Source organism: Platalea leucorodia, assembly GCF_965183815.1.
Source record: "Platalea leucorodia genome assembly, chromosome: 3".
In the NCBI taxonomy this organism is placed as follows: Eukaryota; Metazoa; Chordata; class Aves; order Pelecaniformes; family Threskiornithidae; genus Platalea; species Platalea leucorodia.
This window is the reverse complement of record NC_138825.1, coordinates 47078436-47106059: the sequence shown is the minus strand read 5'-3', so window position 1 is coordinate 47106059 and position 27624 is coordinate 47078436. Positions and strand designations below refer to the sequence as shown.

The 27624-nt window shown below is 41.4% G+C and overlaps 1 protein-coding gene across 6 annotated transcripts; it reads left to right on the top strand.

Moving 5' to 3' along the window:
• Positions 1 to 359: 359 nt before the first annotated feature.
• ABCB10 (ATP binding cassette subfamily B member 10) lies at positions 360 to 27624 on the top strand (the record flags this gene model as incomplete). Of its 6 annotated transcripts, none has more annotated exons than XM_082306898.1 (14): positions 2181 to 2227; positions 7629 to 11004; positions 12272 to 12472; positions 12814 to 13016; positions 14519 to 14653; positions 16294 to 16440; positions 17239 to 17374; positions 19067 to 19162; positions 22405 to 22614; positions 22893 to 22972; positions 24360 to 24540; positions 24780 to 24823; positions 26364 to 26398; positions 27005 to 27624. In XM_082306898.1, the coding sequence occupies 13 exons, from the start codon at positions 10818 to 10820 to the stop codon at positions 27294 to 27296; spliced, it is 1947 nt and encodes a 648-aa protein (XP_082163024.1). In that variant the 3' UTR covers positions 27297 to 27624. The 6 variants fall into 6 exon arrangements, with proteins under 6 accessions (XP_082163027.1, XP_082163022.1, XP_082163024.1 ...); XM_082306899.1 differs by lacking the exon at positions 2181 to 2227 and having other exon boundaries at positions 2447 to 7762; positions 9420 to 11004; XM_082306901.1 differs by lacking the exons at positions 2181 to 2227; positions 7629 to 11004 and adding an exon at positions 360 to 426.

Here is a 27624-nt window from a genome sequence, read left to right as displayed (position 1 = left end):
CGAGGCCGAGGCCGAGGTCTCGTCCCCTAAGGCCGGCCCGGCACAGGGCGGGCGGCCCGCTCGGCCCGGCCCGGCCCGGCCCGGCCTGGCGCGGCTCCGCTCCGCCCCGTCCCGCCAGTCTCGCTCCTCGCCCGAGAGATCGATTGGTTGCGCCTCTGTTTCGAGGGCAACGGGGCGGGGGGGGGGAAGTCGCGAGCGTCAGAAAAGTCCCCCAGGTGTTCTACGCAGGGAAGCGGCGTGAAAAACCGCCTCATGCTCCGCCTGGCGCGGGCGGCGTCCTGCCCCCTGGCGGGCCGCCGCGGCGCGGGGCGCTGAGGGGAAGGCGCAGCGGCCGGTCGCTAACGGAAACGTTGGGCCAAGCGTTAACGAACGGCGAGGCGTTGCTGGCCGGGGGCCGGTGAAGCCTCGCCCCTGGGGCGGGTAGGGGTAAGCTCCCACACGGGCACCGCTCCCAGCGGGGTCAGCGACGGCCTAAACACCCGCGTGTCACCCCGCCTCGCCCCGGTGCCGGCCTCAGCAGCCGAAAGCTGGGCTTGGTGCTCCGCCGCCCGGGGGCTTTGGTCGCTTTGGTTCTGTGAGGCGCCTCAAGCGCTGGAAAACGATCGCAGGGTTTCGCTTGGATACGCCGTTGCTCCTCGCAGCCTCCCAGGACGGCACTGTAGAGGGCAGGGAGGCCAGGTGTGAGAAAGGGGGAAAACCAAACGTCTCAGGTGAGGCTGCGCTCGCAGCGTGGGTCGCAGAACGTTCCAGCCGTCACCCGAGGGCTGCGAGGAAGGTTTATGCTAATTTACTCAAATATCGAGGGAAACGGCTCCGGCAAGGCGGTGGTTTTCCCAGGATGAGGCTCCATCCCTCAGCACGCTCGCTGGGTGCGCTAACCCCTCAATTTCCCTAAATACTGGGAATTTGGCTGTATCATTTCTGGTAGTGAAAGACGGTAGCCACGTTTCCTCCTGATGTTTTAATACAATTTTACTCATTTGCAAACTTCAAAGCGTTCAAACAGTGCTCTTGCAAACCAAATCTCACGAGCTGACGTTAAGCTAATTCATGAAGAGGCTTGACTCAAAATTTTGAAAGGAAGGCGTAGGCCTGGAAAACAGGGCAGGGGGGGTCAGGCCCCCGCTCGGGCTTCCAGTGGCACGCAGCCTCGGGCAGGCTGCGGCCCCGCTGCCTCCGCCGGGGCCGGGGGCAGCAGGTTCCTTGGGAAGCGGCTCGTACCCTGAGCCGTTAACATGCGGAGCAAACGGTAGCCGTGAAGGGCTGTTGCTATGGGTCCTGCGGCCTCTAGCCCGGGCACGGGCACGTAAGGCCTGTTGGCGTGGATCCCGCAGGCTGGAGCTCTCCCCTGGCTGGAGGTTTTCTCTTGTCCGGACCAAGGCAAACCCACGGCCGCGGGCAGGACGCGCCGTGCAGGCAGGCCCCACGGCCAGCCCGAGGTGGCCTGCCCTGGCCTGGCCCGCACCGGCCTGGCAGGGAGGCGCAGGGGAAGGGGGCAAACCCCCTCCCGAGGCGGGGTCCGGGCGAGCAGGGCAGCGTCCCCCCGTCCTCCTCCCCGGCGGGACCCTGCCGCACCGGGCAGAGCAGACTCGGGCGCCATTTCGGCGGGCGCCGGCCCCATCCTTCCCCCGCGGGCCGGGCGGCGGCGGCAGAGGACGCTGGCTGGGGGCCGAGCCGCGGCCCGGTGACCGGGAGGAGGCCGGCGACCGCAGCCTTATCAGCGCGCCGCAGGCCGCCGCGGGTCCCCGGTTGCCGGCCCATGGGCGGCGGCTGGGAGGCGCCTCCTCCTGCCGCAGACCCGCGCGGCGGGGACCGCCTGCAGCACCAGCAGCGTCGCCGCCGCCGCCTCGGCTCCGCCGCGCCGGCCGCATGGCGGGCTACGCGGCGCGCCTGCCCTGGCTGCTGCCGCTGCTGCGGCGGGCGGCGCCGCCCCCCTGGGCTCGGGCCGCCGGCGGGGCCGCCGGCCTCCGCGCCCCGCCGCGCCCGGCCAGCAGGTGCGGGACGCCCTCCTCCCCGCCGCCGCCGCCGCTGCTGCTGCCGCCGCCGGGCGCGCCGTGCCGCCGCCGCCTCCTCCCGCCCGGGGCGGCGGGCAGCGCCCCGCGCTCCCTGAGCGCCGCCGCGGGCGCGGAGCCGCCGGCGCCGCCGCGGGGGGCTGCCGGCGCCCCGCCGCGCTTCGAGGCTCGGAGGCTGCTGGCCCTGGCGCACCCCGAGCGCTGGAGATTGACAGGTACCGGCCGCGGCCCGGGGCTGCCCCGCCGCCGCGCCGGGGGCCGCCCTGGGGCTTTGTCCGAGCGGGGAGGGGGCGGCGGCGCGCCGCGGCCGCGCCGGGCTCCCCGCGCCCTCCCGGCGGGTCTCCCGGGGCCCAGGTGCGCGGCCCGGGCGGGGGCCCTGCCCCGCCGCCTGCCCACGGCGCGGGGGGCGCGGCCCGGGGTCACAGCCCGGCGCGGCCCGCCGCCGGGGTGAAGGAGAAGGTCGGGTTTCCCTCCCGACCCGGCGCATCCGGTAGCAGCGGAGCACAGCGTTGAATCTTTAAGCGAGCATTTGATACGTGTGAAAAACGCTAGAAACGTGCCTTCTCGCGCCTCCCCCCTCCCCCCCCCCCCCCCCAAATTTGTTATTGTTTTGAAGGGGGGGCAAAAGCTTTGGAAGTTACAGAACTCTCTGTTTTGCTAGTAGTGTGGGTTAATGCCTCTCTGCATGTTCAATGCTGGCTTCACAAGCAGCTTGCAATAAACTTGGGCCTGAGACTATGTGGAATGAAGTAAAAAGGGGAATCCTCATCTTTTTTTTAAAAATGTATTAGATAGATTGGAGTTCTGTCTCCCAAGAATTTCTTGCCTAGAACTTCTGTAAGTCGTTCTGAAAACGATTTATTTATTTTTAGTGTCTATATGGTGAACTCAAATACCACGGCTGTATAAATTGCACCCTTAACAGAGTGATATTATCTACAAAGAGTAGAAACAAACTTTTCTTTACATTGCTTCTTATGGGGATAATAGGAGAATGGCTGTTAGTTAGAAAACTATATCAAATTATTATGTGGTTTGGTTTTTTTAAAGCCACCTTTATTGGTGAGCAGCATACGTACCGTCATGGCAGTGTGAGGGCCTGTACGCCTTTGCAAAAACTTGGGTGGTTCCCATGGAATGGGTAAATGGTGTTCGAGAGAAAAGAGATGAAGTAGTGAGACTTACATAAAGAGGTGGTTTTGAGAAATATGAAATACTTTGTACAAGATTTTATTCACAGCGGATAGTTACAGAGCTTCATTACATGTTGGCGTTACATAGCCAAAATAATTTGGACCCAAATGAATTTTTATAAGAAGTTATAAGTATTTCTGTGCTGTGAACACGTGTTTTATGCAGCTAATACCGCTATCTTGGTTGTGCAGAATAAAAGCAGGGGAAAATTGATCGGGCAGGGCTGGATGGAGAAGGGAAAAGGTATAATGTTCAGTGAGGCTTCAGTCTTGCTCAGGATTATTTTTCTTCATTGGCTTATGGACTAAAAAGTAAAAAACCCTTTGCCAGTAACTAATGTTCAGTCTGTTCAGATTTTGGTGAAGAAGTGAGATCAGACAGGTTACCTGCTGATTTTACAACAAAGTTGTTTGGTTTTCCCATTGAAACTGAAACAAATAAATCAGCTATTTTAAGGATGGCTTTTAGGAGCCAAAGGTTCCTAACTAACTGACAACTTAATTTAGTTCCCTTTACTGGGCACTTGCTGTTGGCCTGTTTATCACAAGCAGGGTACGGTATACTTGTTTGTAATTGTGTTTTAGAATAGGACTAAGAATCCTTAATCTGTGCAGCCTGCTGATGGTTTTATCTAAGTAAATCAACTATCACAGTTACTAAAAATCAGCTACGTGCAGTTTTGTCTTTTGAGATAACAAAATGGCCTGAATTAAAGTTGAAAAAAAACCCACAACACAACTTGATAGTATCAAATCATGAGGATGGAAAAAATATGCAAATGTAGTAACTGCTCTTCAGTGTTCTGTTGGTCTTGGTTCTGGGAGAGGAGGAAATTTATGTAAACTTTTTCTTCTTTATTGACACCCTACTTAAGGGAAAACTTTTGTTGTTAAGTTGTAATTAAGTGGGAGGATGGAAAAGCTAACAAGGAAAATACTTAGGGTCATTATAGAGCGCAGGAATAACAAATATGGGTAAAATGCCTTGTAGGTGGTTGTAGGGAAATCACATCTGCCCATTGTATCTAAAATATGTTAAAATATCTTGTGTTTTGTTCCTGTTGCATCTCTGTACTGAGAAACTAGTCCTTAAAAACTCGGTATCTGTTTTTCCTGCACTCAAAGCAAGAGGAAGGTTAATGGTTTCACTGTATGAAACAATGAACCTAGGGTAAAACATTTAATTTTGTCTTCAAGTCCATCTAAATGGTAAGCAAATGCTGTGGGATCTCTTCAGAGGCTTTACAGGTGAAGTTTTGTTTTGCAAGAAAGTTGAGCTCTTCCAGATCTTTCGCATTTTATATAACCAGTAGTTGGTAACATAGGTGTGTAGCGTTACCACAGCGCAGTGAAGTGATACGTACCTTTTGTGTGACTCCACATGGCATGGGTCATGATATCTGCTCATTCATGGGTCATGCTATTCCGCTCATTGCAGTTTTGCATTGAAGTTCATGGTCACAGAAGACGAAGTAGATGCAGCGATGACAGTGGAGGCCTAGGGAGCAGAGGATGATGATTTGTGAGGAAGTTGAGCAAGACCAGGGTCACCCGTCTTGGTGCGGTGGGAAAATGATGTCAGCTGAGGAGGTGCAGGTACAGAGGTGAAGGTGACCTGCTCCGGTTGGGACTGGCACCAAAAGAGACGGTTGCATCTTGTTTTATGCACAGCCTCTTCACCATCTGTGGGCTCAGGAAGAAGCGGTGTGCTCTGGCCAGGAGTTCCAGTGCACTGGCACGTAGCACATCTTGCAATGCTCTCCTCGCAGAAGGAGGTTCTGACCCTCTGGAGGCTCTTAGGGATGAAAATAAATGTACCAAATATCACACTGTTCAAAAAAAAAAAAAAAAAAAAAAAAAAGATCAGTGTAGTATGTTCTATGTTTCATCTTCAGTTACTTCTAGAGCTGGGTAGAGCTGTGAATATATTTTAAACAGGACATGTGTGTTAGATTTTGTTGTTCTTATTAAAAGTGGTAAAAAGATGGCTAAATACCGTGATGGGAATTCACTCTGTTAGTGGCCACAGTTTTGTGTAGTGAAATTAGGAGTTTGTAAATTCTGTAATATCTCCCAGACTTAACAAAGGAGGGAGGTCATTTTAGAAATTTTTTGGCTCATCCTGTGCAGTCAGGTCAGGTAAACCTGTGTGTTCAGTTAAATTCAACTCTCAGGGAAGAGGACAGGGCCATTGTTGAAATTATTAAATCCTGCTGTGTGTACGAGGCCACAAAAATTCCTTTTCAAAATGATCCCTTTTATTTCCTCCTGCCTCCTTGTTTCTCCCTGTGAGAAACTGTCTGTTGCACTTTATCCAAACCACACTCGAAGGAAACAATAGTTCTATTGAATTGTAAAGTAAGCACAAGGAACTCTGAAATTTTTAATCCAATAGCAAAGTGTGCCCTTTCCCCATATAACATTTACTGTGCACCGAGTCAAAGTAAGAGGGTTTGTTTTGTACGCAGGTCTTCTCTAGAGATCTGCAAGAAACGTTATTTCATAAGTTTTATTTTAGAATTTTGGGCATAATTTGCAATAGCTATTTTCCTGTGGGTTAGAATTTGCCATGAAATCAGAAGAGCACTGCCTTATTCATAATCTGATTTTTGTATACTTTGAAGTTACACCAGGTGATGCGCTTTCTTGTTCTTGAATGAGCAATACTGGATTGCTGTAGATTTAGCTTTTATAGTTTCTAATAAGGAATAAATCCCTATAAAAACAATTCTTAAAGAAAGTAAATTAAAAAAAAAAAGTTATACCTAAGACTACCTGAATTTTTTAGGTATATTCTTTGTAATGTAGTTCAGAAACTATTTTAATAATTCCTTTGATTGGGGATGATTGAGGTAGTGAGCAACTTTTTTTTTTTTTTTGTACAAGATGCAGATAGAAATGTTGAACACATCAGCTGTGAGTATTGCTACTAGAAAGTCATGCTTTTGGTTATTTATACTTGTATAAGCTGACATTTCTTAAGTACTTGAGTAGGAGTATCTTTGGAAACTTCAGTTATTTTAGGAAATTAAATCAGGCAGATAATGTGTTTAGTTTGTAGTAACAATTTAAATGGTTTAATTTTGAAACTTTGGCTCTTCCAAGCTTTGTAGCATGAGTTTGAACATCAGCAGCCAATCCATGTGCTGTTAAGGATATGCTTTTCCTCCCTCCATTAAGAGACAAGTGGCATCTCTCTGAAAAATGAGTTTTCGTACACCCATTCAAACCTTGACAGTGAGTCAAATTAATTCTGTAGTCTGCATCATGGGAAGGAAGCTCATGGGAGCAGAGGGGCTTAGAGGCACTAGAATACTCTTCTCTTTGGAACATGGTTTGAACCCCAGTCTTGTAAATCTTGCTGTTTCTCTGCTGTCACCCCGTAGCTGGGACATTCCTGGCCAAAATTTGGTTTCACCTCTCAAGTCCACATATGTGGCCCCTGTTTTTTGTTACTGTATTTAGTTATTGTAAAGTTGTTGTGCTCATCTAAAAGCAACTCAACTACCACACTTACCTTGAATTTTCTGAAGGCAATTCTTACGGTTTTAAAATTGTAATTCCTATATGTATGGTATATACAGGGGTAACTTACTAATTGTTTTCTCATGTGCAGTGTGCCTTTTGTAGAAATCAGATAGGCTACATGGGTTTTTTTGTTGTTTCTCCCCCTAGTTTTTCTTCTGATTTTGTCGGTGTTCAGTATGAAGCTTACAAAAGGTCCAAGCAGCCCTGTAGCTTTATCACAAAAAGTCTGCTTTTCTGTGGCTAGTTGGTGACAATTCCTTATTTCAAATTGTTGGTGAACTGTTAATGTAGCTATTTCGGTAAGACATTGCAGAAACGATAGCTGCTGACCATTTGATCAGTTAGGTGCTTACAACTAAATTTCTCTGTGGAATGCTTTGCTGCACTATTAGTGTAAATTTTGAAGACAGAAGGAATAATAGCTAGATTGGTCTGACATAAAGACTGTCTTCTACACAAGATAAATATGAACAAGTTAAATGCTTTAATTTTAAATGCATGGTAAAAAAAAGTAGTACTCTCTCTTGGTTTTGGGTGTCTTAAAAAGACTAGCTTGTGGTACTGTTTATATTGATAATAAGAAATTGTAAAATAGAGGTACCATCTTTCTTAAGAGAAAGTGAAGATACTTGCTTACAGTCAGAGTCAAGCCTCCCTCTTTCCTTTCAAGCGGAGGCCTTCCGTCAGGCTGTCTGCCTTGCTACCTCTTCCTCCTTCTCTCGTCTGCAAAGCGGCAGTCTTACTTGCTCTTCCCTTTCTTGGGCTTCCTCAAATCACTGTGTTATGCTCTGCCTGGAAGGACACTTCTCATTAAGTATCTTCTCTGAGAGCTCTTCTGACAAACCCTCTATAGCCTACTCTGCAAAGGCTCCTTGATGTTTTGTTTCCTCCATAGCAAAGGACTCCTCGCAGGTCTGTCCTGTTTGATCATGGGAGCCTCACTGAGGAGCTACTGAGGGTGATTTCTGTCAATCCTGAACACCTGATGACTCAACGAGCAGGCTTTCTTCAAGGTGGTAGACTACTTCTGTAAGTTGCACCGTGTAAATGTTCTAAGCGCGAGCGATGCCACCAGCCAATGCTCTGGGGCTCGCTCCTGTGCTGATATCTCACTGTGCCCTCCAAACCCTGGATACCCATCTTGTTCTCGAGACACTATCTCAAAGGTATTGCCTGTCTGTCTTGTTTAATTCTGTCCCACAGCAATTTTCTGCAAGTGTTAATTTCTCCAAACTGTTGTATAATCTTGGTCAGTCAGACCCACAGTATGCCAGCCTTTTCATGAGCTGTCTTGAAGATATTTTCAGTAAGCTCTGCAACTGTATTTTTGTTGTACCAAAGAAAACAGTCTTTGCCATTTGGAAACCTGAACTGCTCTTTCATGCTTGAAAAAATAACAAAAGGAAAGAAAAAACACCACAGATTCAATAGCCACATCAAACTGTCTATAGAATACTCCTATAAATATTTTCTAGAAACTGTGATCATCACTGGAAATAGTAACTTGCAAGATTCAGTATATTGACAATACCTACAAATTAACACAACTCCACTCAAAAAACTAGCAGCTTTCCAAAATGCACTAAGAATGCCGTATACAACGGTGCTGTCAGACACATACTGTATTTTTTTTTGAGCACAGTGTTACAATTGTTCTTAGTAATGTAAGGACGATGATTATAAAAGGTTTTTCTTGCATAATAGTAGGTGCAGTCCAGATATCATGTATGAATTTACTTTAACACAGAAAGAAAACCACACCAGTCATACCTAACCTAGAACTATACGGAACATCCTTAAGTGCTTATAGTGTACTCCGGAAGAAGATTCTATGTTGAAATAAATATTTGCAGAACTGACTCTTTGCAGGGTGGATACCAGGCCTTCAACCAGTCCAAAATAAATTGTGGGCCAGGATTCACCAAATGGAAATGGACTTTACCTAACCAACAAATATAAAATTTGTCAGTGCATCTTTCTACCATAAAAGAACAACTGAAGAGCCCAATCCCCGTGCTTGCACATCATAGAATACAGTAGACTTTATTCGTCACTCCAAATGCCCTTGTGGAAATTCAGTGTTAAGCTAAAAAACTCATTGTGTATTAGAATAAAACTGCACGGGTAACTGGTAAAGGACAGACATTCTCAGTTACTGGTAGAAGGGTACTTCTCACAAATCCAAAGCTTGCTTTCTGACCTGCCAGCCCTGGTCTTCAAATGAAACCACTAAAATACTTTAAAGATTCTGGGAGGTAACATTCATAACCTTACTGAATAGTAAAAAACTAGGTCCTGTTGCTGTGTTACCATGCGCTGCCAAGCATCATCATTACCTCATTTTTCTGTCCTTCATCCCTGATTGGCTGGAATGATTTTAAGTCATCTGAGGTAAAATCTTTATGTATTTGTGTTTAAAATAGCCCTTCCCCCAACAGGCTTGCAAGCAATTTTTTGGCTTTGTCCTTTCCCGCATACTGTACTGGGTGAGAAGGATGCTCTGGAAAGGACCAGCAAAACTAGAAACTTTTGCTCTCTTGGTGTTCTTCTTGCATGTAGAAGTTTGGTTTATGACTCTTTTGAGTCACTTAGTCCTTGCTCTGAAGAGAGGTTTCTGATAGCTCTGCCTAGTTATTGCTTGTAAACATCCTGGTTTATCAGTTGGTGACCAATTCCTTGCCCCCAGATACATCTGCTATGAAATGAAGTTGCAGATCTGCTGTCAAGAAGCAAGCCCACATTAGCCTTAACAGAGAGCACGTTGATCTCAATAGTGATAAAGGCATCGCTTTGCCTGTGCAGCGATCTGGATTTCTCTGCAAGTAGACAAGCAAAAGGTTTGCCTGATGTTTCCAAGAGGAGTGCTGAGCTGCTGCTGGAGCCAGTTTGCTTTGTCTTTGCTTCTGTTGCCACTTTGGTGTAGCCCTGGTTTTATAAAAGTTCCATTGATCTACCTCACATTTTCTTTGTTTTCATCTCATGGCCTACGAAACAGATTTATTCTAAAAAAAATAAAGCTTGCAAAATACACTTTTTTTCTTTGACATAATTTTTGGGGTAACAGAGTAAGCTATGTGAAACTAATAGGATAAAGTTCACTCTGACCTTTTTTCTGTCAGCAACAACCTTCAGCGTCACTGAAGTGTCTTCATATCTGGTTGCTGAACACCTCGTACTCCTCCCTTTAGCCAGTTATCACAATGACAGCTCTTCTTTGAATGGGGAGATAGAATGAGTGTTTGCTGATTCCTCTTTCTTCAATTAGTCAACAGTTTAAAACAAAAAGAAAGAGCAACAGCCTGGCATCTGTGCTATTTTCTAGTTGTTCGGCTGGTATAATCAAAGTGAGAGTTTCAATTAGGGAACCTTATTTTGCATGTGATTTGTGATTAAATTAATATAGACAGGTATATTGCTTAAGGGGAAAATTAAAATTCAGATCTGGATTATATAAGCTTCTTCAGGACTGCGTTGTTCCAATATATTACTGAAACTTTGTCTAATGTTTAGTAGTCTTCCGTTTGCTTTATGTCCTAGTATTTGCTTTTAGTTCAGTTAAGGCTGTTGGAAGTAATTACAGTGAAACCTATGCTAGTTTGAAGGAAGAAGAGCTGAAGGTAAATCCAAGCCAGGAAGGCTGTACAGCTAGACAAGAGACATATGGGATTTTTAGCCATACAGTCCTCTTCCTTCAGGGAATATTTATATATGCAGTTGTCTAGTTCCATCCATAACTGAGAAATTGTCTGGACTAGTGGAGACTGAGCTGCTGTGCAGCATTGTGCTTAGAAGCAATGCTTTTGACCATCTCCAGCTGCTTTATAGACCAGCTTTTCCTGACAGGAGATGACCTGGCTTTTGTTGGGTTTTTCCCGCAGCTTCACAGCTTGAATGCGCCAATGCAGCCAGCCTGTTAATAAGGTCACTCGTTCTTAGGAAGTTTTAGCTGGTAAATAATATGCTTACGAGATGTGTCTATGGCATGGATCACATAAGTTTGCAGCAGGAAGCTTTTCCCTTTCTACTCTGGCTCCTTATAGTTTCTATAGCTTCAAGTTAAAGATCCGAATCCTTTATCTTTAACATGCTTGCTGGCCTGAGTGTAATGCAACAGAAAGATGGGAAACAAATCTTGAACAAGAGCCGCAAGCAGCAGGTTGGACCCAATGGCAAGGATAGAGCTTGTTTGGGCAGCGTGTGGAGCTCTCCCAGGACTGCTCTGGGGCACTGCGGTGAAGGTGCAGAGAAGTTTTTGCTTCAGGTGGTGGCAGGTATGCATTTTTTGTACCTTGAATTCTTCATCATAAATGCACAGCTGTATTTACACTTCAAGTACAAACTGAAACAAAGCTTTCCACGTGTGTGCGAAGGTGGTAAGAGGCATCGAACCATCTGTGACAGATGTTAGAAATATTACTTACAGCAATGAGCTGCTCAGAGGCTCTCTGCTGTCTTCATCATAGAAGCAATACAAGAAGCTCAGTAGAATGGAACTAAAACTCAGGCAACTTCAGGATTTTCAGTACAGTGTCTTTTTGCCTTTAAAGGCATTAGCTGCTAGTAGTTTTGTAGCAATCCTATGAATGGTTGCTTTTAGTGTGGGGTTGGTTGTTGGAAAATTATGCTATATAAATGGTATTGTTTGTTGTGGTTCAGTGGTTTTCATATCAAGTTTGATCAGTTTTCAATTAAGAGGGTTTTTTCCTGGTTCTCAGCCTTCCAAGCTTGGCTTGCCTTTTCAGAATCAAGCTGTGTTCTTGGCTCAAGAAATTTCTTTGCAGATTAAAGTTCAAAAGGCTAAGTCTTGGTCCAGTGTGATTTTTCATACTCTGTTATACAGCTTCAGACAGTTACACAGGTTGTTCCATGGGTGATCTTGCAACTGGAATTCAAGCGCTCTGCTCATCAGCAAACATGCTTCTATTCAAACTTATGCTATTTTTCTTTTAGACCAACAATAGTAAAGGGTAAAACAAAACAAATGTATATAAATTTTGCCAGTCAAGAGTAAATCAAATGGGGTTTTTTTGTTTGTTTGGGTTTTTTTCCAAATAGAATCGCATGTTTTAGACAGTTCTCAGATCAGATCTTTACTTCAGTCCATTGCTATCTCATAAATAGACAGTTGGAAACTTTATTATGGTAGCAAGCATGAATAATAAAAACCAAACCAAACAGGAGTGAAGGATTGTGTGAGATATAGAAGACGTGCTAACTGTGAATGCTTTCTAAGGATGACATCTGTGAAGAGTTAACTTTATTGGGTGGTGGTGGGGAGGATTAGACAAGAGAAGTAATTCCAGGACTGTGGTTGTATACAGAGTCTTCCAAGATCTTAAAATATGCCTTGCCTAAGTTAATTTATGCAGTGACTTAAAATATCCTCTTCAGAACTGGGCCTAAAAGAGTGCTGATTATTTAATGCTGACACTTGCACACTTAATAGAAATTTCAAATGAAAAATTTTTTCGTATGTACTATTAATGCTCTTTGCAAATTCAGAATAATTTTCTTTTCCTTTTTCTTGTTGATTTGCAGCTGCTGTTGGCTTTCTGACAGTTTCCAGTGTCATTACCATGTCAGCCCCTTTCTTTCTGGGTAAAGTTATTGACGTTATTTATACAAATCCCAGTGAAGATTTCACTGACAGCCTGACCAGCCTGTGTGCCTTGCTGAGTGGAATCTTTTTATGTGGTGCTGCTGCTAATGCTACTCGTGTCTACCTCATGCAGACTGCAGGTAAAAATGAAAGCAAGAAGTGCTACCGAGAGTCATCTTTTTTCACAGAGTCAGGATATCTAATGATCTGAAATAAATTCTTGGCACTGGCTGAGAGATCTTCTTGGAATCAGTAGCTTTTTTTACCAGATCAAAGGTAAACTAATAGTGCAGAGATAAGTATGCTGGAATAATTTTTAATTTTTATTTACTGTTACGTGACATCTTAAAGTTCACTATTTTATGGTACCTTAAAACTCTGTAATGTGACTTGTTCAGTGCTGCATAATCCTGTGATTTTTATATTGTTGGTGTCTGTGTAGTCTTGTGTGCCATGCTTGACTGACTTCTGTTTCTGACAGGACAAAGAATTGTGAAACGTTTGAGAGCAACCATGTTCTCCTCTATTCTGAAGCAAGAAACCGCTTTCTTTGACAAGACCAGAACAGGAGAGCTGATAAACCGCTTATCCTCAGATACAGCCCTCTTGGGCCGTTCAGTGACTGAAAACCTTTCAGATGGGCTCAGGGCAGGAGCACAGGCATCCGTGGGGGTTGGAATGATGGTATGGTGGTCTCCTCCCTGCTTGTCACTTCCTGTAGTTTCAAGTTTGTTTCAGTTCTGCTAGGTAATGTGCGAATGTGATTCAGTCCAGAAACTGTTGTGTGTTGCACTGGTTATCCACGTACTGCATTGCAATAGATGATGTGCCTGTAGCCACTTGATGTTTACTCAAAAGCCAAAATATGGAGAATGCAGGTTTGAAATGAACTGCTGTTGCTGCCCGAATTTATCAAGCAAAGTATAGTAGGCAAATAGCTTAACTCTATTCTTACTGAAGATATTGAAAACAGTGATAATGTTCCCATGGTTGGAGGTAAAATAGGGTGTGAGGGCCCTGATGTAAAAGTCATTGAAGTTGGTTGATTCTGGTTAAGGCCTAGGTGAGCAAAGGCAGCACTGAACATCAAATTACTGCTGAGGATTTTTACAACAAGTGTTAGTCTTTCTGCTTTAGTCTGTCAGTAAAGAATATATTTAGGTGGGAGGCGTGTTAATGAAGGCTTCAGTGCAGTGCATCAGTTACTATTCCTTGGTGGTCAGTTGGTTTATGTAAAAATCTGACTTCCCTTGATGTTTTTTTCTGGCATTAATTCTTTTATGCTTATCTGAGAAAAGACACCTTGGCGGCAATTACCTTAAATGAAAGTGTGGTAATTTCTGCCATCTACCTGGAGTTAAAAACAGGTAGCAAAAAGTGTCCTCATAAAAATAAGCTTCCAAGATTGATGTTATTAGAAACTGTTAAGAGACTCCACTATGAAGCTTTAAAGCTTTAACACTTTCTCACTGCTAAGAATTATGGCTTTCTGTATTTATCTAAGCAAATAGAGTCTAAGATTTTATCTTACCATAGATTAACTGGAATAACTTTATATAAGGCATTCTGCTCAAAAATGCTGCCATGATTCAGTGTGAAAAGGTGGACTATAAAAGCTTGCCCTATTTAGGAGCTTTGATGATTGCTAGGAGTCAGAAGGTTTTGCAACAGTAAATTAAATCCCTTATTCCAGGTTATGAGCATTTGTGGGTGCTAGGGAACACTGGTGACTCCATCTGTTCCTCGGTTACCCAGAAGTAGTGTACGATATTTCTCTACTCAAACCTGCTGTATTACACTATTTAAAAGTTGTGAAAGTGCTTTAGAAACTATATAACAGCATATGTCTTTCAGCATCCCCAAGAGATTTCCTGGTAGGCCTCTCTACTGGCAGGTTAAGATACTCGGCTAAGACCACACAGAGAACCAGTGAGAAAGCTTAAAATGAAATCCAGACCCTTTGCTTACAATCCTTTGTTCTAACTGTGGGATACATTCCCCACATGCTGTGGAGGAATGGATATTTTGCCTGGAAGAAATAAAACATGATAAATTAAAGCATGGCAGCACTAAATTACAATCCTACTAGTTTTAGAAAACTCTAGCGAGGGAAGTTGCACTTCAGTACTCCAGTGGGTTATTTTTAATCTGAACGCTAACCCCTGACACATACCTTTTTCTTCTAGTTTTTTGTGTCACCTAGCCTTGCTGCATTTGTTCTGAGTGTTGTGCCACCCTTGGCTGTCCTGGCTGTGATTTATGGAAGATACTTGCGAAAACTTACTAAAATGACCCAAGATTCTCTTGCAGAAGCAACACAGGTAATCTTTCAACAGCCGCTTTCTAGTTAACTTCAAAGTTGCTCTAGTACATTTAGGTTAATATCTCTGAGTACAGATCTTCTGAAGATAATTGTACTGTTCATTGCCCTAAGCCATGCTGAGCCTGTAGTTTTGCACCTGAACAGTATAAAAGGTAAACTTCAGTAACACTTTCTTACAGATCTCAAAAACAACCATGCTTTGTAAAGAGCTGTCCATAACAATATAATGTGGAGGTACCTGGCCTTGAGAATTTGGAAATGTAGGAGAGGGTAAGGAGGTTAGGCTTTAGCTTATGTGTGAGAGCATAAAAACATCAGCCTATGAAGTCCTGTGTAATTTGGTACCTAGGTTTGAAAAACCCTTGTCTTGAACTACAGTTATGAATTTGAAGCCATCAGAAACATCCTAGATGGATCCATTTTTAAGAAAACTTTGCTAGAAAGTCCTTCTCTGGAATGAATCCTTGACGTTTGACCTTATTGTCAGCTCTTTAATGTTTATCATGCTTGACATTTTTTAAACTTCACTGGGCACCTCAGCACATACCCAGATATTTGGGAGGAAAGTAGAGGAAGCTGTTGTTTCTAAAGAGGCTGTTGTAGAGGGACCTTCATTGTGTTTGCTGACTGCACTGAAATATTGCAAAGCGCTATCAGAGAAATAGTAGTGATAGTGACCTTTTTCCTCACAGGCTGAGGGTGGGGAGACATCATGAAAATGCATAGAAATATAATTAGGAAAGACCTAGTTAAAATAACCACAGTTGTCAGCTGTTTTAAACTCGGGATGTCCTGCATAGGACTTCTGCAAATTGACTGTGCAGAAGGAAGATTAGCCCTCTTCTGTTTATCTTCCTCATCCTGTGTTGAAGGGAAGCTCATGCCTTTGTAAACCAGGTGTGGGACTTCATGTGAACAAGCAATTTTAGTGTTCCATTCAAATTTTCAGGTTAAATGGGGGATGGAAGAAGGAGAATTACATTTTTATATCATATTTTTACTCACAAAAGGGGGGCTTGTTTTTTGTAACACCATCACAGTGTCTATTAACAACTTAGTCTAATTGGTTACAATTGAGGTAATTTTAGAATTAATACTTTGCTGTGTAGAAGATAAAATAAAATACTGAGTTGAAATGGGACATTAGTAGTTGAGCTAAATTAATTCCCAGTGTTGCTTTGATCAAATGAGTAGAATTGTTTCAGGAAATAACTGCAGGCTTTTTTTGATTTAGTGTAGAATAGAATATTCTTTATTTTTCCCCCTCCCATGTTGTTATTGCAAGTTACTGTGAATAGTAATTTTCTTATGTTTGTTGTTCACATCAAATTAAGTTTTTTTTTTTTTAACCCTACTTTTATATTTTTCTTTCCCTGCTAACATTGAAGTCAAGGCAATCTTGAAGTTCTTTTTAAACTGCCTGAGCATGCAGTTTACTTTTAACTTAATAGAATTTAAAAAAAAAAAAAAGAGAGGGGGGTGCGGGGAGGAGGGCATGAGAAATTTTCCAGTGGTATCCAAAGGAATGTATTTGGAGATTAGTGTAGTGATATTGGTTTAACTTTCAAATGTTCTGTAATATGAACGTCCCAAATCGTGCGTCTGTGTGTATTTGTTTTGTTCTTTGCTTTAATGTAGTTAGCTGAAGAGCGTATTGGAAACATAAGAACAGTTCGAGCTTTTGGGCAAGAAGTGGCTGAAATGGAGAAGTATACAAATAAAGTTGATTATGTGCTACAGCTGGCCAAAAAAGAGGCACTAGCTCGGGCAGGCTTCTTTGGAGCAGTAAGTGTATTTTGATGAAAGTAAACCAACCATGTTATGCCAAGCGTCAATTATTTTAAAATTCATGAGGATACTTATAAATCTGCAAATAAATGATTTGAGTGTAAATTGAACCTACATGGAACTGTTGGAAGCCTGGACTTAAATCAGTCTAAATTGCTGTGAAACTGCACCTCAAGATACAGTGGTATGATAAAGCCAGTTTAAGTCTCTCTTTCTGCCCCATACCTTGGTACTATTTATCTCAGCCCACACCCCCTATTCAGGGAACTAAACCAGTGGAAACCTTCCCCCACCCTTAGCGTTTTACAGGTTTGGCTTCCTGATGAGATGAGCATCAATGCAAAGGAAGCTGGAGAGTGCGCGGGTGGGGGAGGGAGAGTGGGATTGCATTTTTCCGTAACAGCTTGCAGTGAGTTTGCTTAATAGTATTCTAAAACTGCAATGTAACCGCAGACTATCAACTCTCCTCCTTTAATGATGGTTGAGAATAACGTTTGGTGTTCCTTTCCGTCTTGGGGAATGAGGTGTAAAAAAAAAAAAAAAAAAAAAAATTACTTGCTTTTTGAACACTTGTTGGGTAGCGCAGTGCAGTGGCACTGAATGTCTGGGTGGGTGTTGGCTCAGTTTGCTTTAGAATTTGTTTTGTTCAAATTTAACTCAGTCCTCTAACAATCTTGATACCTATAGTATGGGAATTCTTTTATTAGAAGGAAAATTCTGAAACAACATTTTAGAGGGTTAAGTTTAAGATGTATGTGACAAAATCTGCCTTTTCCTCTATTTCTTTTTCCTTAGACTGGCCTTTCTGGAAACTTAATTGTCCTCTCAGTGTTATACAAAGGAGGATTACTAATGGGCAATGCCTACATGACAGTTGGTGAACTCTCATCTTTCCTAATGTATGCTTTCTGGGTTGGAATAAGCATTGGAGGTACGGAATGAGAAACTAGATTTTCTTCACTTCAAAGCATTACAGTTGGTATGGGGGCAGGAGGGAAGAAGCTCTAAAAAGATCTGGCTTTCTTAAAAGGTCTCTTCCAAATGATCTTCCCAAGAAATCATACATAATTTTTTTCTGAAGAGTTAATGAAAATAAGAATTTATAACTTAATATAAGCCTTCCATTTTCCCAAAGGAATACAGAGGTTGTTTTTCAATATGTGTATGTGACAGATACATATTACTTTAATTTTCTTTGGGTCTAAATTAAGATACTTGGTATATTGTGTAAAGAAGTAATACTGGTATTATATTTATTACAAAATGTGTGGTCTGTGTTAAACATACTCTATTTAGAAACGCATGTAGAATTTAGCTTTAATTCAGTATAGAGTGTCTTGAGCTGGAAGAGCAAACAAAGTGCCAGCAGAACACTACACTCTGGTGCTAACCTTTTGTTTTTCCTTACTGACTGACTCCTCCTTGAAGCTCAGACTCTGTAATCTACTGGCCCAGAAACAAACTGTTCATCTTTTTGACAGAGCAGTCTTCACTACTGCATACAGGCAAAAATGAAGATAAGGTACTTTGAAGTTTGACAACTGATTGGAAGGGTTCTTCTTTAAAATGAGTCTGTTCCTTCTGATAGACCAGCAGGGCAATGCAGCTCGTCTATGCTCTTCTTTTCTAAGACTAAGCCTGATATCGTGGAAAGCACAAAGATGTGCCTGAAGGCAAAATTCACAAAACCTGCTTCCTTGGATATCAAAATTCCGGTGGCACCCATTCCAACTACCAAAACCCTTTCTCCTCTGCTGAAATCATTCAAATTTGGTTAACAGACTTACTTGGCACTTTCAAAACATGGGACAAATTAATGCTAAATAAATGAAAAATAGGGTTAGAAACACTGATGAAATGTCATTAAATTAACTTCTATTCGTGATAAAAACATCTTTTTAAATTCTACTTAAGATTATTGAAGAAGATAGTTCCGCACAGAGCTCATTCTCATGGGAACTCTGAAGTAAACGTGTCTTGCCACAGGAAGCCTGCCTTCCTTGACACCTGCAAAGCATATCCATCTTCCAAGTGTTAAGTCTGCTTGGTATATGTCATCATCAATATATATAGGAGTTCATGCAATGAACTGTGAAGTTCACTGCATAATTTGGGATTTTGCCTCTTTTTGTTGTAACAGTTTGCTGTGTTTTCTACCAAATACTGAAGACAGGTTATGAAAATTAAAAACATTTTCTAACTAGTATTTGTTGTCCATATTATGTAATGGTTTTTTATGAGTGGTTGTGAATTTGCAAACCTCAGTGTCTCAGTTTCAAGGCACTCTGTGAGGCTCATGCCTTCTCCCCTGTGCCCCGCTCTGGGATGTAGATGCTTTGGCTGTTTTTTCCAAGCAGACAGCTTCTCACCATGCTAGTGCCTTGTGTTGCAAGCTTTCAGATAGTCTTCAGATATAAATAAGAATGGTTGATAAGGGTTATTGGTAGCTCTGAAGTGAGACTAGATAGGATTTAAATCAACATGTCTGGTAGTGTGTTGGAGTAAAAGATCCCCTCCACGTCTGATGCTTCAGTGCTGGTGATGAAAAGTATAATGCAAATTTAATGTCTCCTATGTGTTCCATTCCATATGGATGCATAATACTGGTGTGCTTTTTGTTTAGGTCTAAGTTCCTTTTATTCCGAGCTAATGAAAGGACTAGGTGCCGGTGGACGTCTATGGGAGCTTATTGAAAGGAAGCCCCAACTTCCATTTAATGGTGGGTCCTTGGTTTGTTATTGTTCACAGGTTGATTTTTCTCTTATTGGTCACCAGTACTTCAGAAGGAGGTGTGTGATACTTAAAGGTAGTACCAACTTACATTCTTTTGAAAAAAAACTAGATACAGTGCTAATTCTCCTGACTTTTCCTAACTATGAAACAGATGATGATGATGATGATTTCCTTTAATCAGAAGTTTTAGAAGCTGAAAATTTGGTGGCCTTGTTTTTCTTTAATTAATTCAGAATTTCTAATAATATTTAAATACAGTAAATAAAAATATATTGCCAGCAGCACCTTATTTACAGCTTTATTTTTCAGGAGCTAGACAACGCCCTCCAGTGTTGAGTATATTTTGTATAAACAGCATTTGCCTGTCTCCATCAAAGTAGTTCAGCAAGCTGCTTGTAGAAGATACTTTCTGTGTGAATTGCTGTTTTATTTAATCAGCTGCATCCCACTAAGCAAAAGTCATACGTGAGTTTTCACCAGCTCTGTATGTTGTTAAGAAATGCAATATAGCAGAGTCCAGGTGAGCTGTCAACACTGTAGTTTCCCTCTAAGTTTTGTACGGTCCTCTAATTTAGAAACTTTTTAAAGGCTGCTCTAAGAGGAAGAGTCAGAAAAGAACATCAAACAGACCTAACATTTTTTGAGTGAGCTCTGACTGTAGGGAATAGAGTTTCATCTTTTGAGTTGGTTGATACAGAGAGGTTCTTTTGAAAAGCTGTTCTTCAAATTTCTGTTCTGCTTCTGTCTCTGTGCACTGGAATTCCTCGAGTTCTTAATCTAATGGACACCAAATCACAGTCTGGCCTCTGTCTCATTTCTCTTCACAGCTGCAGTCTGTAGGATGCCTTTCAGTGTGCACAGACTTTACACAGCCAGTGAAAAGTAACAGTATTGTCTCCAAGGGATGGAGGCAGACTTAGAATAGCAGCCATTTGTCCAAAAGGTAACCACCAACTCGCTAATGAAGGGATAGCTACACACTCTTGTCTTTTGCAAGGAAGCTGGCTTAAACTTTCTGCCATGACTGACTGTCCAGTGCCACACTGCAGTTTGCTGTGCCCTTCATAGACCTAGTGCAACTGTTGATTTTGTCATCAGTTGGATGTGATTTCTTTTTTTTTTTAACATCTGGATTATTTCAGTAGTCTTCATCTTTACAGTGGCCCCAGCACAGAGTAAGCAGTAGTATTGGGGCAGAAGTTGTCTTTCACACTGAATGTATCGAATTGTTCAATTACACCAATAGTGACATCCAGAAAACAATCTTTATTTCATAGACCGAACATAAATCGGACAAAGTTTCAGACACCTGTGTAGCATAGGCTTACAGAGTTTCTTCTAAGTTTCCTTTCAGTATAAACTAAATACGTAGGAAAAGATATAAACCTTTGTCTCAAAAAACAATTATAGTTGATTTCTGGCTCATCAGAGAATAAAACCAAGATATTATTTCTCTACTGTCCAAACCAACCTGAAACATCTCTCTTGGTTATTTAGGTTTTATTTTCATGGAACTCCAGCTGTTGTTGGTGACAACAGATATCTCAGGAACAAATTATAATGTCTTTTTTTCCTGTATCAAGAATCCAAACAAGAAACAAGCATAACCCTATATATAGCTTTTAGATATTTTTACAGTAATACATAGAGGAAGGACTTGTGGTACCAGGCTTCCTGTATTGCAGTAGATTTCAGTGTTTCAGGCCATGGGATAGACTGTGCAATAACTGGAACTGAGAATAAAGATAAGTGATTACTCGTTACTTTGGTAATAGTAAGGATTATGCCGCTAGCACAGGATTTAGCAAATACATTTCTTTTCCCACAGGGAGGTTTACAGACCATTGTGCTTTTACCTAACAAGTTACAATGTGTATGTCCATGGATGAAAGTCAAGGAAGGAGTCTGAAATTGTATGCTCTTGCCTTTGCCATTTCTATGCTACTAGCATTAAACTGAGAGCTTGAGAAGAGGAGGGAATCTGCAAAAAAGAAAAGCAAAATAAATTATTTGCTCTAGGAACAGCAGGACTAGTGAAATCTTGATTGCTACTGATGGGTGTCTGTTCCTATCCGCAGTTCCCTGTTTAACCGAACATAGGCATGTGCTACCATGTGCTGTGGCTAGCTGGGGGTTACTCACGTGCTGCGTCTGCAAAGAATTAAGGGTTTTGAATCACGTCTTTAGCACGAACAAACACTACTTGGGTGTTGCTCTGGTGCTGCCAGTTTTCATAAAGGTGGTAGGAACTTCTTCAGTGAGACTGTCCTTCGGGAATGCAGCACCACTGTCCACCTAGTTTGCTTTATATGGGTATGTTTAGCTGGGATTTAACAGGGCTTGAAGAAATTGTGTTTCGTTGTTTTACCTATTTATAAGCTTTTTCTAGTACTGGTAGTCTTTTAAGATAATTGTTTAAATCAAATGCTGTGCTCCAGAAAGGAGTTGGTTTTATTTAACTTTGGCAATCAATCATTCATGATTGTTTGTTACTGTATTTCACAAACAGATTTTAGTTTCAATGAGCTGTTGCCTAAGAGTTGTGCCTCTGATTGGTCTTTGAATACACTGTTGTCCTGAATTTATTAAATATACTTTCCACTTTAAAAAAAAAAAAAATTAAAAAATGGCCATTAATGCAACAAACCTAGCGGCAGCTTTATTCCGGTGACAGCCTCTGCTTAAAAGCTACCCGGTTAACAGGTAGTGGAGAGGGAACTGCTCTTGTTCAAAGAGGAGGGTGTTTCAGGTGACTTTTGTGGCTCGGTGAAAGGGCAGTAAGTGATTTGCAATGTTTATCTTTTTGCATCTGTTCTATGGCAAAGGGACTTTGGCCTTCAACAGTGCTATTTTATTTCATTGCTCCTAATTGACAAAACTTAAATTGTTTATGATATGTTTAAAAATTCAGATAATGCTACTAGAAGTGAACATTGTTAGTTGCTAGGTATTAGCAAGATGCAAATTCTCCCTCTTGCTATAGGTAGCCTACAGGCTCACTGCTGGTGAGCAAAACCTGAAATTGCATTCAGGAACGAGTGGTGTACCACACTGATTCAGTCGTGGCTGAAATATAACCCCTGTGGTCCTGACTTGTAGCTTGCAGTTATCCCTAGATTTAACACAGAGATAGATATTTCTACTGGGTGTCTGTAAAGCAAGTTCTAGGAGGGCTGAACTGATTTTTGTTTCTGTTCATGTTTCTGTATTTTATTCTTTGTCATACAGAGGGAATCACATTAGGCAAAGACACATTCAGAGGTGCTTTGGAATTCAAGGATGTTGAGTTTGCATATCCAACACGTCCAGAAACATCCATTTTCAAAGATTTTAGCCTTTCCATTCCAGCTGGCTCTGTTATGGCTCTGGTTGGCCCAAGTGGTACAGGAAAATCAACTATTGTATCCCTTCTGCTGCGGCTGTATGATCCTATCTCAGGTATGTTTTCTGTGTTGCGCTCATTCGTGACAATTGATGCTTTGCATCTCAGATACACCTTACAAACAGTCAGGGTTCCTGTGCTTGAGGTCCTGATGTGGCTGTTCCACTGATGGACCGTGCTTCCCTCTGGCATGTATGCTTACCTTGTGGTGGTGCCTGCATAGCTTTGCATTTCTGATCCACCAGTATGCGATTCCCCAGGGAATCGTTCTGAACTGTTCTTTCTTTTCAGTACTTGTCAGTACACACTTGACTTTACCATTTCTTAATTTAAGGTACTATCACTGTTGATGGCTTTGATATCCGTCAGTTAAATCCACTGTGGTTCAGGACAAAGGTTGGAACAGTGAGTCAGGTAAGGAAGAAAATACATTTCTAAGTGAATGAAATAATTTAATGTGATCAACTAGCTGTGCCTCACTTTTCTGCTTTTTAAAAAAACTACACAATCTTGCTTCTCAGTGAAATCCCTCCATCTCACCATAACTGCTGTTGTGCAGGCTTTGTTCTAAAAATAAGTATTCAGAGGTATTCCCATTATTCTGTAGTCTGTTTTTACATAATCAAAGATTCAAAGCGTTAGCTTAGAAGAAAAGTGTGCATGTGGAGACTGGAAAGTACATTGTTGCAAATTGTGTAGGTATGACCATCTTGATGTTTGCTATGATTTGGTGAAGAAAGTAACACAAAGCTTAACATTTAATCACATTTTGTATTAATGGAAGTTACACAATCATATTTTACACAACCATTTGAAAACTGACCTTCTGTGCTACGCGTTGTTTCCAGGCAAACACAATTCCACTAGGAAAGCATGAAAATACAGGACTGTTGGCACTTACTCTTGTAATGCCCCCTCCCTAGTGACCCCCAAACTCTGGAAGTACAGAGAGATGTTCAATGGTCTCTTAAAAATAAACTACTTGACCAATTAAAGTATGTATATTCCTTCCCTCATCTCCCCAGGTGCTTCACAGTGCAATTAACTGTTAGGTTGATGTTCTGGTTAAGAGCGTAAGGATAACTGGGTATATGTTGCATTTCAAAACATCTACTTTATGTAATAATGCCACCAAAAGCTTTTGTGCAAAAACTATTTTCCTGTGGGCACATTAGCATTTTTCTTTTTAAATGTATGTATTCCACTTGAGTTACCAGTAGGAGATTCATACTAGTATTCATACTATAGCATGTCTCCTCTTTATTTTATAAACAGAGCAGACTTACCTTGTTTCAGACATTTTCCCATTTTACATCACTTGTCCTATCTGCCAGTCCTCTTCTCTATTTTAAGCTTTAATATAAATTAAATGCACAAAATGCCATGAAATCTGTGTAGAGGTTAAGAGAAGAATCATCATCATTGCAAATGATGATATGTAGTAAAGTATAAAGAAGGTTTTCTGATGTTTGTATGAATAGCTCTTTCTGAACTCTTCCTCAAATATTAGGAATTGAGGGTTATGTTATGTTTTGTCAGTTAAAAAAGCAACTTATTTTTTAATTGGTTTTCACTGCCCATTTTGGTGTTAGGAGAGGTTTTGTTTGTTTTTAATTCAATTAACTCTAGCTTACACATTCTTTTGTTTGATGGATATAGTAGAAATTAATGCTGGGTTTATGTTTATTAATTTTGGAATATATTAATTTATTAATGCTGGAATTTATGTTATTTGAGATACAGACAATACACGCATATAATTGCATATCTACCATATTAGTTATGTTTTTTAATTTATCAGGAACCAATTCTGTTCTCCTGTTCTATTGCTGAAAACATTGCTTATGGTGCAGAGGATCCTTCTACTGTGACTGCAGAGGAGATTCAGAAAGTTGCTGAAATAGCTAACGCTGCTAGTTTTATCAGAGATTTTCCAAAAGGGTTTGACACTGTAGTTGGAGAAAAAGGCATTTTGCTTTCAGGTACATCTTTATGTTGCTTATTTTAAAAATCTCAATGCTATAGAGCGAAGTAAAAATTCTATTATTTTTTGTTACCAGTTTTTTCTCCAAGTCATAGCCTGCCGTAAGTATTACAAAAATCCCTCCATCTTCATTCCCCCGCTAGAGTACGTGTCCCTAATTCTGCTCAGCCCAGGCATTCAGTTAAAATTACTTCACATCTGTTTTCCTATTTCAATTTACTGAGCTTTTTCCCCCAGGTGGACAGAAGCAACGAATTGCAATTGCTCGAGCTCTGCTCAAGGTAAGGCAGCACCCAAATAGCTATTTAACTACTTTGTGAGGAGGCGGGAAAGGTTAAAAAGGAGAAGGTCTTTCAGTGAGAGAGGTGGAAAAATATTTTTAAAAAGAAAATTAATATCTTTCACATTAATTAGGAAATTGGAAAGGGCTGAGTGGTTTAACTAAAGACAAGTTACTTATGTAAGTGCTTCTTCCTATCTTTCAGTCATGTTTTTTGATAGTTCTTGCCAAAACTGATGGTAAATCATTGTATAATGGCTCACTTTCATAAGACCAGGTCAAGGATGAAGGAAGACTTTAAGAATGTGGTGCTACTAAACTCTCATATGACACTTCTGTCTCCATGTTCAGATCTCTGTCATTCATGGGTTGATTTCTCTGGGTTGCAGCTTACTAGCACCATAGATGCCCTGTCTTGGCTTTGAGGGGAGCTGGTCTGGATTTGGGACAAGATACTATTTCAGGCACAATGTTGTCATTAATTTTTTTTTTCCAAGGGTTGGCATGGGTCTAGCTTTAGGGCAGGCTCTGTGCTGCACAAATTTGAGGAGGCTTCTGAGGATCAGAAGGAGAGGGAGTTTGGTTCAGGGACAGCCACGGGGCCTCACAGGGAGGCAGTTTGGGGCTGATGCTCAGCTGGAAGTTTTGAGCCTTGCTGAACCCAGCTTAGATTCATGTTAAGCCGCACAGGTCTCTATAGCATCCTAGCATGCCCGGTTCTGCTAGATTACTGGGAGTTTTTCATTATACCAGTTCTCTTTTACCACGAACACTGAAAAGCTGGTTGTACTTCATGTCAAGTACCGTTCATGGGAGTAGAGACTTTGTTGGGGGGGGGGGGGGAGGAGCTGTAAAAAATAAGTGAGTGGTTGATATATATGTTTGGGGGTGTGGTGGACTCCCTTCTCTTCCAGATAAAGTCTAAAGCTTTTACTGTCAACTTAATCAAGGAAGTTCGGGTTATGTACTGTAATTCAGAAGAGGCTTCTTAGGGATTTGAGTACTGGCAATTTTTTTTTAATTTTTTTTTTTTTATTTAATTGGGAAGAGTTCTCAAATGCTAGTTCTTAAGTACTATGTATTTCATCTGTGGGTGAAATACTGCTTGTTGGTAGGTTTTTGTTGTTTTTGTTACTAGACACATATATAGCAGACTGACTGCAAGCAGAGGGTAGCTCAGGCTCTGTGAAAGATCCATGTAAGAGCAGTAAATAAGAAATTGATCTTTTTTGGACACAGTGCTGCCAAGTATGCATTAAAAATAATCTCCCACCTTTAGACTGTACCTTTCAAATAGTGATCTGATAATAGAGTTCTTTTACTTCAGTTGGCAAAATTTGAAGATAGAATAGTGTTGTTTCTGTTTTGTCCTCTTAGCACTTAGACTTCTTAAAAGTAATGCTTTGAATGACACTAAGTTCTTTTGATAAAGTAAGTACACCTACTTCGAGTTTTACGCTGTATGAATCATGTTCTCTATTGATATAAACATTCAGATCTTGTCTAATTGTTATTATAACCAATTTTACTTTCTTCTGCAGAATCCTAAAATTCTTCTGCTAGATGAAGCAACAAGGTGAGAAAGAAAATAAATAGAAACTTAGAAATTATCTATCTGTAAAACTCAGCTATGAGCGGTGCTCGTTCTTTCTCTGCATGCCCTGCATGCACAAATTATCTAGCGCCTTATTTTTCTCTGCCCATGAAAAGAACGTGCTTTCTAGAATGTGTGGTTAGGAGACCTGTGATAAAAACTGTTTATGCAAAGTGGACAGGATAGCTGGTACACTGTGTTGTAACTTTTCATGGAGTGAAATTTGTAATATGTAACTTGATTTTGAAACATCTACTTAAAGCTTTTTTCCTATTCTTAGTTTAAATTAAGATCTTAGTCTTAAAGAGAGATGATTATACTGCAGTATAAATTAATTTTTTCACTGAATTAATTTAGTGTTATTTCTCCATGCATATTTTTGCCTATGAGAGTATGTAATGCCTGTAACTCGGATGTGTGCACTAAGCATATTCACAAAACTTTCCTGCAGTGCCATTGGTTCCTCTTCACCAACAATAGCAAGGGTTCGCAGTTTTAGCAAAATAAGCCTAATGCATACAAAACTAACTTGTCTTAAAATAACAAATATCCTCCTCTCTCTCCTCCCTGCTCTCCCTTTCTTACTAGTGCTTTGGATGCTGAAAATGAGTATCTAGTGCAAGAAGCTCTGGACCGGCTGATGGAAGGAAGGACAGTCCTAATTATTGCTCATCGTCTGTCTACTATTCAGAATGCTGATTTTGTTGCAGTCCTTGGCCAGGGTAGAATTCTTGAATGTGGAAAACATGAGGAACTACTTGCAAATCCAAATGGACTTTTCAGGAAACTAATGCAGAAACAAGCTTTTCTTCAGAATAGTGATACTTTTGCATTAGATTTACAATCCAGAGAAAAGGATGTATTAAAAGAAAATGTATGAGAGAATGTATCAATAATGGAAGTTTACAAACTACAAAGAATATAACTTATGTTTCTGTTATGTAAAGTAAATGTTATATTTTTCCAAAATGTACAAAATATTCTTTTGAAACTTAAATGTGTTTAAACTTTTTATTGAAAGCTTTTTAATAATTATTGCAACTTTTTAAAATGTCTATCGCATTGAGGTAATTTCAGTGTATAGATTTTTCTGCTTTGTGTTATGTTAATTGAGACCATTCAGAATCTTGTTCTGTATGATGATGTGCTGCATTCTCAAGTAAGTTCAGTATTTTAAGGGTAATTAAATGACAATCTTATAATTTTCA